The 12,498-nt window shown below is 44.4% G+C and overlaps 1 protein-coding gene across 2 annotated transcripts in view; it reads left to right on the top strand.

Moving 5' to 3' along the window:
* Window positions 1-11,709, top strand: part of LOC147900405 (uncharacterized) — a 45,146-nt gene extending 33,437 nt beyond the window's left edge. Inside the window, exon 4 of one of the 2 annotated variants that reach the window (XM_087376913.1) lies at window positions 11,322-11,709. In XM_087376913.1, coding sequence (XP_087233039.1) covers window positions 11,322-11,325 — 4 coding nt within the window. In that variant the 3' untranslated portion in view covers window positions 11,326-11,709. Of the gene's footprint in view, window positions 1-8,597; window positions 8,667-11,321 lie in introns of those variants that run through there. The other variant, XM_087376912.1, reaches the window with a different exon arrangement.
* Window positions 11,710-12,498: the final 789 nt, after the last annotated feature.

Raw genomic sequence — 12,498 nt, 5'->3', positions numbered from 1 at the left:
CAGCCTTCCAGTGGCTCAGGACAGCCTTCACAAAAGGCTAAAAATGATGCAAGTAAGCCCAAGAAGAAGGGCTTTTGTCATTACTGCAAAAAGCCAGGTCGTCACATTGCAGAATGCAGGAAAAGGCTTGCAAAAAAGAAGAAAAACAGCTCCGGTATGGCTGTTTCAGATTCAGCTCCTCATGCATCTGACAGTGGGGATGCTGTAGCCAACTTTGTTGGACAGGATTATGCCTTTTTATCTTGCATTTCAGATTCTAGGCTGGCTGTTCAAGATGCGCGGGATAGTACAGCCACTTGTAATGATGATACATATGTCTTTTTGACTTGCAGTTATGATCCTTCCACGGATGCATCAGCTTTTAGTGTCAATGAAACACTGAATACTTGGTATTTTGACAGCGATGCCTCCAAACATATCACTCCTAGGAAGTGTCTCTTTACTTCCTTGCATCCACCTCCCGTTGGTAAGAAAGTCACTTGTGCCAACAACTCGTCATATTCAGTACGTGGTACAGGAGAAGTTGAGCTTACCGCCATTGATGGCTCAGTTTTCAGACTTTCAGATGTCTTATATGTGCCTGGTATCACCAAGAATCTCCTTTCAGTGTCCACTCTTAACAGGGCTGGATTTCAGGTCATCTTTGAGGATGACAAATGTGTTGTCCGGGACAGAGAAAATGATTATGCCTTGAGATTATCTGGTACTCTGTTGCGTGGGCTTTTTCAGCTTGATCTTTTTGAGAAAAGAGCAGCCCATGCTCTTGCAGTTTCTACTCCTACTGCTGCCATGCAGAATGCAGAGTTATGGCATGCGAGATATGGCCACATGCATTACAACAGCTTGATGACACTTCAGAAGCACTCTATGGTTGATGCATTGCCACCTCTTGAAATACCTCCTCCACATACCTGCGAAGGGTGCATTTTAGGCAAGATGCACAGATTCCCCTTCAAAAAGGATGGTTCAGTTAAAGCTGTCCGGAAATTACAGCTTATACACAGTGATGTATGTGGTCCCATGAGGACTCCATCATTGGGTAATCATCTCTACTTTGTTACTTTTATTGATGATTACTCCAATTTTACTTGGGTCTTTGGGCTGAAGCGCAAATCAGAAGTGTTCATGGTGTTTAAACACTTTTCAGCCATGGTTGAAAATGAAACCGGACTCAAGATACAGACATTGTGCACAGATAGAGGTGGGGAATACTTGTCTGCAGATTTTGATGCTTTTCTGAAAGGCAAGGGTATTGTGCATCAGCTCACAGTGAGGTTGACCCCTCAACAAAATGGCAAAGCTGAGAGGAAAAATAGAACTCTTGTGGAGATGGACAGATGTATGCTGAAAAGCAAACACATGCCTCACAAATTCTGGCTTGAAGGTCTAATGTGTGCCAACTACATCTTAAATCGGGCTTTCACTAAGGCTTTGAAAACAAAAACTCCCTATGAAGTCTGGAATGGGAGAAAGCCTTCAGTGGATCATTTCCGTGTCTTTGGATGCCTTGCATATGCTCATGTGCCAGTTGAATTTCGGCATAAGTTGTCAGATAAGGCAATTAAGTGCATATTTATTGGGTACAGTGCAGAAAGCAAGGGGTACCGTCTCTACAATCTTGCTACACGCAAGATCAGTGTCAGTAGAGATGTGATATTTGCAGAAAAACTCAGGCTGAATTTCATATGCCTTCTTCTTCAGAGGATGTTTTTGAGGGGTTGCTACCCATTGCCTTGGGTTCCCCTGCTGATATTTCTGATGCAAATCAGAATTTACAGCCACCTCCCGATGCTCCAGTTCAGCCATAGGATGTCTTGCCACCTCCACAGGCAGTGGAACAGATAGTTCAGCAAGAAATTGCAGACATACATGCAGCAAAAACAGTCCCAAACTGGCTGTTACAGACTCTCAGGGAGAGTAAGATTGATGCTCCATTACCTGGCAGGACTCGCAGTGCAGTAAGGCACATGGAAGGTGCTAATTCAGTGGAATCAGCATATGCAGGTACTCTTCTCGATGACGAGGAGCCTGCAACATTCGAAGAAGCAAAGGACAATGTGCATTGGATGAATGCCATGCACGATGAGTTGCAATCCATTAAGAAAAATCAGACTTGGGATGTCGTAGACTTGCCACTAGGTAAACATGCCATTGGTACACGATGGGTTTTCAAGGTGAAACGGAAGCCAGATGGCTCCATTGACAGATACAAGGCAAGGCTGGTTGCCAAAGGCTATGCTCAGAAAAAGGGCATAGATTATGAGGAGACTTTTGCTCCTACATCCCGGATGACCACCATCCGATCTGTTATTGCAATGGCTGCACATTTTGAGTGGAATGTTCATCAGTTGGACATTAAAACAGCCTTTCTAAATGGAGACTTGTTGGAAGAGGTTTATGTCAAACAACCTCCACACTTTGAAATTACAGCAAATGCACTTCAGGTATGCAAGCTAAATAAAGCTTTGTACGGGCTGAAACAGGCCACTCGTGCATGGTATGCCAAGATTCATGCCTTTTTGACCAGCAAGGGGCTGCATAATAGTCCTACTGAGAGCACCCTCTACATCAAGAAGGATGGGGGGGAAATTTTAGTCATCATTCTTTATGTCGATGACTTACTGCTCACAGGGTCCAATGAAGATAATATTGCAGATTTCAAAGCTGATTTGCAGACCAACTTTGACATGTCAGATTTGGGGTTGCTTCACTTTTATTTGGGGATCCAGTTCTCTCAAGAGAGACGTGGCACTGTTATGTCTCAGTCCAAGTATGTGCAGAAACTCTTGGACAGATTTAACATGCATGATTGTAAGCCCATAGCCACTCCCATGGAGCCGGGGCTGAAACTCACAATGCATGATGCAGGAGAATCAGTTGATGCCACATTTTACAGTCAGGTTGTTGGATGCCTCATCTATCTCTGCAACACTAGACCTGATATTCAGTTTGCAGTATCTCAGGTGAGCAGGTATATGCACAGCCCAAAAACTATGCATTGGCAGGCAGTTAAGCGCATCTTCCGTTATTTGCAGGGCACGAAGTCTTTTGGCTTGTTATTTCTCAGGGGGGTGACTTGCAGATGCATGCCTACAGTGATTCAGATTGGGCTGGTGATTATGACACTACGCAGTCCACTAGTGGCAATTGTTTCTTTTTGGGTAAAGCTTGCATTTCCTGGCTGAGCAAGAAACAATCTACAGTGGCTACCTCATCATGTGAAGCTGAGTACAGGGCAGCTTTCACAGCAACAGTTGAATGTGTCTGGCTGCGTCGTCTATTTGCTGATCTTCATCTGTCATTGGAGGGTCCTTCTCCAATTCTCACTGATAGTTAGAGTGCCATTGCAGTGGCAAAGAATCCAGTGTTTCATGCTCGCACGAAGCACATTGAGGTTCACTATCATTACGTCAGAGAGAAGTTGCATGCAGGAGAGATCAGCATGATCTTTGTGTCCACACATGACAATGTTGCAGATATTTTCACCAAAGCACTTCCACGTGAAAAGTTTGAGGCATTTCGCAGTGCCCTGAACTTATATCCGTTTGGTGATTAACCATCCTTGTACATGACATTGGCACTGTAGGGGGGTGTTAGAATTATAGATATAATTCAGCAGTGACCAATGTAATTTAATAAGCTAGTTAGGGGCACTTTTCCCTCTTTAAGAGGTTTTTCCTCCTAACCGCAGTTAGTCCACTAACTATGGTTAGTGACTACTAAGGTTTTGTCACTAGGACAAAGCCTTATCTCACTCTTTTTCAGTTGTACTCTTTTACACTCTTCTATTGCAACTAAGCTTTCAAGCTTTCAGCTCTCAACTCACTCTCTTGCTCTCTCTCTCTCCCCAAATCTTACAAACGCCTCAGCTAGTGTGATGCAACAACACTCAAGAATGACTATGATCTTTGCCCATAGAGACTCCTACGATCTTGCGCTTGCAACAGGTCTTCATGGCAGTGCTGTCGGCTCTTAAGCAGTTGCGGGCATCTTCTCAACGAGCAACTCACCAGTCAACAATTGTAGACAGGTTCCAAGTGAGGCCAAGGAGAAGGAGACATGGCTCTGATACCACATGAAGGAACCAGGGAGCAATCACATGATGGAAACAGATATGCGGCACATAACAACTTGATGTAATTCATTGATAACATGAAGTACAATGCCCATTTTATAGGCTGGGAAGCCTCATCTTCTGACATCACAGGTGAGATCACTAACCTCCACCTCACACACCTAGCTCTAGGAGGTGACACTAATTGCTCACCTACTAGACACATTCACACGCACACAACTATAGGGCACCCTAGGACTCTAGGATACCCTCACACTTGACTTCATGTTCTAACATAGCTTTCCGCTCAGCTAATTGTGAGCCTGTCTCTTCTCTTCCATACTACAGCTCTCCGCTCAGCTAACAGCCCATCAGCCCTGTGCTATTTTTTTTCAGATCATCACACCCCGTTGACAGCCCGTACACAGCCCAATCGCTCTCTCAGATCGTCACAACCCTCTACACCCTGATGCACTGCTCTTGTACAACAATTTGGAGCCCGTGAACCATCTGTTCATCGACCAGCAGATCTTCTCTTCTCTCCTTCTTCGCTTTCTTCCCCCCAACCTGATCTCTTCCGCTCATCCATGTTCTCCAGCTCCAGTAGTCGCCATCCCACATATCAGCCCACTCGTCAGCCAGAGCATCCCCAATCCTTGATCACGTAGCCACCTTCCATGCATACATTCCCTTCCAGATTTTCTAGCAACGTCATCACGTAGAATTTACCACTCTTCCATTAAAAAAATGCAAATATCCCCCAAGGCACATTAAATGCACATTTTGGACCTTTGGTCACACAATTCCTACACACATTAGCATGCACATTAAGACTTGCATGCACCCCTGTACACACACATGAAATGCCCCTTGACATGGACACCAGAACATATCAAATTCTTGTAACATGCAAGTGTACATTGACTCAGGAAAATAAAATAAAAAAACCCTTCATGACTTGATTTTCATGACCCCAAAAACATTTCACTTGACCACACAGTGGACACCCTTCCTCTGGAAGTCTGGTACAACCACATTGCATTTCAGCATTTCCCATGAAGTCCCTGCAAAACATACTTTAGTGTCTCAAAAAACTATACATCAGTCCATCATGCTTGTGAAAGAAAAATCCACAAATGCCAAAAGCCCACACCTACCCTAGATGTGTACAACTATGTGCCTATCCACAGCTATATATAGTGCTCAAAAACTTAATACAGGTTTTGTCCTATCACCGTGATGAGGGGTTTGCCAAGAAAGAAGTCTGCTTCTGTCTTTGTGATGGAAGGATCCTCTCGCGGTGCCTAACTACCTAATGAATGAAGCTTGCCAAGCATCTCTGATCTGGATAGGAGAAGAATCAGGACAGGGCCCCATAACTATCTCTGAAGAGGCAGTAGAAACGCCCGCGGATCTTATAATAGATGGGACACCTGAAGATGAAGTGCTCCTCTATCTCAACCTCCTGCATATCGCATACTGTGCATAAGCGCCTCTGCTCTGCCCTACCACTCTCTATACAAAGTCTATGTGAAGAGACTTGGAACTTCCCAATAGAGATCCTCAATGAGTGGGGTAAGTGGATCTGCGTGTACCCTAGTGGATCAATGAAACCCTCATTTGGGATATGTAAGCAGTGATCTTTGTAGAAGCTAAACTTCACTGGGAGTTCGCTCGGTGCCAACCAGGTCCGAAATGTGTGTAGCTGTAAGAGATCCTCACGGATCACCTGGTTGACATCGTGTGACATGACGGGGGAGAAAGGAGCATCCAAACTGTACTGGAAGGAAGGGAGTCTGCTGTCCATGTGGAGTCCCAACCCCTCAAACCATCTCTCTGTGCGTGCATGCTAGCATCTCCGGTCACCTCCTATTGAGACTGTCATAGAGGAAGACAATGCCAACCATGGCAGCCTCCTACGTCCGAAAGGGTAATCCCCATACTCTCTGACTCGGTACATATATGTGATAACTTGAAATGCAGTATCTAGTTGTAGTGGAGATAACCCAAACTCAGCCTATATGATCTGGTGAGGAAATGATGGCTTACTGAATCATCCGTGATAGCATGAGCACTTGTCGTCGCTCCACCCGTGCCCACTCTGTATCGGATAGATCTAGCCCCCAACAAGGGCTGCCATACATGTCCGCTGGACGGACCAAGGAGTCAAACAGCAGCCCCTTGGTCCGTGGATCCTTGAAGTGTGAGCAAAAGCACTGCCTCTCTATTCTGGCAATGATGCATATCCTTTGCCCAAGCGTGCTTGCATCGCGGGTCTCATAGTGAAGATGGGCCCGGAGAAGACAACCCCCAGATATGTATATGATGAAACTATCTCAACAGGTGACCCATCAAACGTGAACTGCTCTTGGCGCATGACGGCTCGAGATGTATTGAAGATCATAACCTTGGTTTTTCCCAGGTTGACCTTCAAATCATGGAAGTCATAAAAATACTGGAGTGCGTCAAGGTGTCTCTGAAGTCCCTCTGCAGGGGAAGACAGAAGAGCCACATCGTCTGCATAAAGCAATATCCGGATGAACGTGCCAGTGAGAGAGCAACCAGCTCCCCCTCTGTGCTTGCATATGTAAAGGCCAAACAGAGTGGGTGATAAAGGACACGCCTGTTTGATCCCAATAGTGCTCATGGTCTCATCTTTCCACCCAGTCCCTACCCGGACTCTGTCTGCAACTCTCTCGTAAAGTGCCATGCAAGCCTAAATGATCTCTTGGTTATACCCCAAATCATGTAGGCGACGTATGAGATGGGCTCTCGGGATTGTATCAAATGCCTTGCGGAAATCCACAAAGCAACAATAGACCCTCTATTTCCATGCCCTCGCCTCCTCAATGACACACTTGAGCATGAGAATATGATCCAATAGTGCCATGATCATGTCGAAAACTAGCTTGTCCTGCTGTCCTTGACACTCCGCAAATCGGCTGACCTCAGAATCAAGCACGGATGCATAGATCTTGGACATCACATGTCCAATCATAATGGTCCTGTAAATTGTAATTCTCCGGGCTCATGGGATCCCCTGCCTTGTGGATGGGTGAAATGATGTTAATAGTCGAGTTACGTGGAAATTCTAAACAGATAGCTTCATTAAAAATCTTCACTAGGATCGGGGCCAGGATGTTAATCCCATATGCAATGAACTTAGTGCATAGCCCCTCATGATCCTTCGCTCGGCCATTATGAAGTTTAATTACGGCATCCCTCAACCCCCCACAGTGAAGAGGATGCAGGAAGTGGGACGTGGCATATGTGAGAGGTCAAGGGCTGGCTGGTTTTGGATGCCTTATAACGTGCGTGCATAATCATACCATACGTGAGTGTCGGTGAGTGGTGAGGGGGACCGTCCCTCTAGGAATCTCCGCCAGAAGTCCTTAGAGTTGTTACTGAACAGAATGTTCAATAGTTCCTCCTCGTTCCGACGAATGAAATCTAGTATCTTCCTACGTACCAGTCTACGATACTCGCGTAGCATCTCTGGTTCGCTCAGAAGACTTTTTTTGGCTTCGAATCTGAGCTGATGGCGTAAAGCCTTACACTCTTCATCGTACCAATTATTACAGGGTATAGTCCCAGGAGGTGGTGGGTGAGTGGAGCAAGTGGTGTGAGGGAAAGCATGGAGGGGAGCCTCGTGTAGTGAGCGGGTGATCAAGGCAGCTTGGTCCTCTAATAGGGGTATGAAGTCAATGTAAGCAAGGAGTATATGTATATGGTCAAAGTGGGCAGGTGAGTGGTCATGGTCGAAGCGTATATCATGATATGAGGAGTAAGAACTCAATGTGATCAGCCCCTGGAGGGAGAGGTGCTACAGTGAAATCGGTGATGCGTGAAGGGAAGGCAGGGGATCCCATGATGTAATCAACAACGCTAGAGCCCCCCCCATGTGGGAAGCATGTGAAACCACCCGAGATGGGCCATCTGTCGAGACCATATAGATAATGAGATCATGCATCCTGCCAAGGTCTAGTAGAGCCTGCCCATAAGATGTGACTGGCCCTCGTCTGTCAGCTGAAACCCGTACCACACCTGCATCCTCAAGGTCAACATCTAGCAAGAGAATGGAATCATCCCTGAAGTCAAGAAGTGGTATCTAATGGGCGCCTGTCCTCGCGTCGAAGTCTCCAACTATGAGGACTTCTCCACGGCTCGAGAAATCAACAATGGACTGATATAGGAAATGGAGATGTCTCAGTCTCATCTTGGATCTCTCTCGCAAAGTGGGAGCTCTCGGGAGGGAAGTAGCATACTGCAACAAACAGATCCCGGCTGTCCACGTGTCGAATCCGGATCCAAAGAAATCTGGAATGAGTATCTCTCTGCTCTATCAAAATAGTTTCCAAAAGGGTGGATCCGTAGAGAACTACTACCCCTCTTGATCCACGTACCTCCCTTGTGTCCCTAGTCTCATCTCTGTAGGCAGACTCCCACGTGTACCCACTGACAATGCTACTGCACTAACTCAAGCAAAAACACATGACCTATGATACACCTTTCATCCACTAATGGTTGAGCTTAATTTTTGCAGCTTGTATTAGGAGAGCTGTGAAGCTCAATGTCTTCACATTTGGTGCATATCACACCTAGATTCGTGGTAACCCGTAAGATATTTCAAAACTGTCTTGGCTGCTTGGTGTTCCCTTGGCTGTTGCATAATCTGACTCACCTTATCTATTGTAGGCCTGATAGACGTTGAATGAATTAAGGCTGCCTACAAGGTTACTAAAGTGTGGCATCCACGTAAGCTGGGCTGTCATAAGCTGTCAGCTCATCACTACCATCCATGGGAGTCTCCAAAGCTTACAAATTTTGCATATTGAGCCTCTTTGAAATATCCTTCAGCACGTGTGAGAGAATGATGCTTAGCTGCCATTCTTAAGTGCCCAAACAATAATGCATCAAACAAAGCTCTGCCATGGCTCATTTCAAAAGATTACGTTAGGTTTAATCAGCTTTCACTGCTGCAACTGATACATCATTGTTTCCGCGATAGTGTATCATATACATATAGCACACTAAGCTTACTTTTGCACTTCTCCGCATCTACTAAAGACTGGGATTTGTAAAGCTTTTTCTTGAACCCTTGTAAATAAACATTGATGAATTTTGGCATACCATGCTTCTGGTGCCTGCTTTAAAACATATATAGCCTTTTACAACTTGCACACAACCGTCAGCCCATTACGCTCAGACTTCCCGATAGCGCAGACTCAAAACAGGCCCCAAACAGGCCAAAATGACAAAAACACCATTTTTCCAATTTTTATCAGAATATGGTCATGTTGGTACTCAAAATGACCGGAATTCGACGAGGAATCCAAATATGAGGTCAAATCTGTCAAATTATACACTTTGAAAATAAACAAATTTCCCACATGCTCTCCCTTCCCCTTTACATTTAGTAGATGAACATAACTTTCACATTCCTCATCCTCTCTCTCCTCCTTGCACTCCTCTTTGCATACCTTATAAGTTCCCCCTCTACGTTCTCCACTATGATAATGAATATATGTTTCAACTCCCCTCCCCTCCCTTCTCCATGCCACCTTACCCATGCGCCCGTCCCTCCCCCTTTCCTTTATCTCCCCTCCCCCCCCTCTCTCCTCTTAACTGCAACCACAACCCAAACTTTCAACCAACCCCACTCCATGACCCCCCCCCCCTCTCTCTCTCTCAGGTGAATGAAAAGCTCGCAATATTCATGAAAATTGAAAAAAAGCTCATGACAAAAAGCTCACAAAAAAATCACACCCGATCTTGTATATCCCATGTAGTGCCAAGCTCATTCTTTCCTTGTGGTGACTGACGTAAATCTCACATGTTATTGTTCGCGATTGTGTTATGCTCAGTGTCCATGGTTTTTCTTAAAAAATTTACATCAATGATTAGTTCTTAGGATTGTGGATCTTGGTGGCAGATTTGGCAAGCTCGAGTGTCTATGGTATGGTTTGTGGATGTCTACTAGGCCAGGGTCAAGCCCCATCTCGGGTGTCTACAGTATGGGTTGTGGATATCTACTAGGCCAGGGTCAGGCCATGAAGCTTAGGGGTGAGGGAGAAGGGCTCTATTGCTGGGTGGTGAGTTGTAAATGCTGTAAGTTCATTCCTAGTCTTTGGTCCAATGAAGATGATCGTGGTTCGCTGACTCAGATCGAGCGTCATCATAGTGGACTGTGGTATCAGAGCCAAGCTTCACCATGAGAGCTGTCAGAAACTGCTTGGTTGTGGTTTTCTCGGTAGTTGATGAACTTTTCCTTGCTTTGAAGACAAAAGAAGTTTTGAATTTCCTCTTGCCAGAGGTGGATTGTGGATGGATATCATGGCCTTTAAAGAAGACTTCTTTGTTATTTTGAAAGGATCTCTTTCAACATCTAGGAGAAGCTTGGTTTTTGGTGGAAAGAGAGACTTGGTGAATTCAAAACCTAAAACGAAACTTGAAAAACTTGTAGTAAAGCTTCAAACGCATGGGTTGTCTTTTGGGTTAATCTGTGTTTCCTCTATGACATATGTGGATAGATACAGGATTGAAGAAGAGATTCGGAAATTATAAAAGCTAAGAAAAGAAGGGTTAAGAGCTCCTTTATTCATGCATGCTCTCTAAGTGGATCACTATCTCCCCAGCCTTATGTTGAGATATACGAAGTGCATGTTTGAAGACAGGCCGAGCTGTTTGCATGACATTGGTTGCCTTTGTATCCTCGCCCTTTTTGTATATGTAACACCTTCAGCTTTGTCACTGGATTTTTTTGTCTTGTCTAGGTCTTTTTGAAGCATTTCTACCCTGGCATGGCTGTTGGTATCTCCAACTCACGCATACAAAGTTTGAAGAACCTGTCGATTTATTTATTATTCATATAACGAGCTGCCAATGATAATGCCACACATCTTCGCATACATTTAATCCCAGGGAATGGGTAAACAAGTCAACAAACTGCATCATCTTTTCGATCTTACCACTGACACAAAGTCCCATGTCCTTTTTGTTGAGTATAGGTAGAAACATGGAAAAACCTAGGTAAGTTGGCATCATAAATCCGCAAAAAAGTGTGAAATTTAGTCGACTTTAAAACTTATATATTTTCTCATACAGATGGTATGCTTATCAGCTTTCTCATCTCCATTCTCCACCAAATTCTGTTATTCTCCTTTGTTAATATTTGAAAGGCGGGTCCAGTCAAATCTAGTATAGATTAGCACTGATTGTGCACGTTTGACCTTAGATTTGATTATCTAACGAGCTCATTGGGCTGCAGGTAGTGCAGGGTGATGCAGATATTACCCAGGCATTGTGTAAACATATATACCCCTTATCCCATTGGTAGAAAGGTGAGATGGACTTGTATCTTCCTTCACTGTGGGACTGACTCGACTTTGATAGAACACGTTTTGAGATATCTAGCTTTGAGGATGACTGGTGCAGAGGCACATGTATACATCTCCCCTGGTTTTGTGGGGAATATGGAGTGGAAAGAGGATACACGATGACAGCTCTTACTGTCAAGTTAGTTATAGCGTATATGCTGGCTCCTTTTTTTAGAGGCAACTGTGTGGACGTCCAAGGAATTGCATGGAGCATCAAATTAGGGGGGAAGAGGAGGGAAGTTTTGACAACTGATACTTTTTGTGTCACGCTTTGATATTGTGCCTTTTCCAGATTATTTACAAAATTACAATCGTAGTAGTTGTGCTCTTTTAGTCTGTTTAATTGCTTTGGACATAATAATTAGTATTTCGGGTACAGCGATCACGTTTACTGAATTGTCATTTGCTCTTCTTTCTGCAAGTATCACGCTACAAGAGGCAAAAACAAATTTAAATTCGCTGCTATGATTAACTGAAGATACTGTAAATGCAGAATTGTAAGTAGTCTTCAGTTTGCACATTTTCCGAAACAAGGTTCTTCTACAAAGATTTGAAACACACCTTAGCTACACTGAAAACGTGGCCCCAAGGCTAAATAAACCTAAAGTTAAGCAGAATTGTCTCCTTTGGTTGTTGCACGAAATGAAATGTCCAAAGCAGCCTGTGGAATAAAGAGTCCAAACAATAATCATTTCCTAATGATCTTGAATTATAGTAATGGTGACTTTCCTGTTGCCAGGATTCCAGCCTCCATTGCCCTTAGCCCTGTATTAAGCTATAGACATAAAGAACTCGGATTGAACCACCAAGTACAGCTTGCACTACAGGTTGTTCACAGGAAGACATCACATAGTGGAAAATGAGCACATCTTGTTCCTCAGCCTCGTTCTGTGCATCAGGTCACTTCCTTCAATTCCTTAGAGACATCTCTTGTCCATCCTAAGCCATTCTCAAATCACCCTGGCAGTTGTACGCATGTAATGCATGAGTGAGATTTGTCCCTATATTTGTACAAATATCTTAGATGGTTGTTGTTTTGCCTCCCATCCACTGTAGACAATGAGGCTT

The sequence above is a fragment of the Dipteris shenzhenensis genome, chromosome 7 (assembly GCF_047967505.1).
Source record: "Dipteris shenzhenensis isolate YYH24624 ecotype China chromosome 7, Dip_SZ_1.0, whole genome shotgun sequence".
Classification (NCBI taxonomy): Eukaryota; Viridiplantae; Streptophyta; class Polypodiopsida; order Gleicheniales; family Dipteridaceae; genus Dipteris; species Dipteris shenzhenensis.
This window is presented reverse-complemented; position numbering and strand designations above follow the sequence as displayed.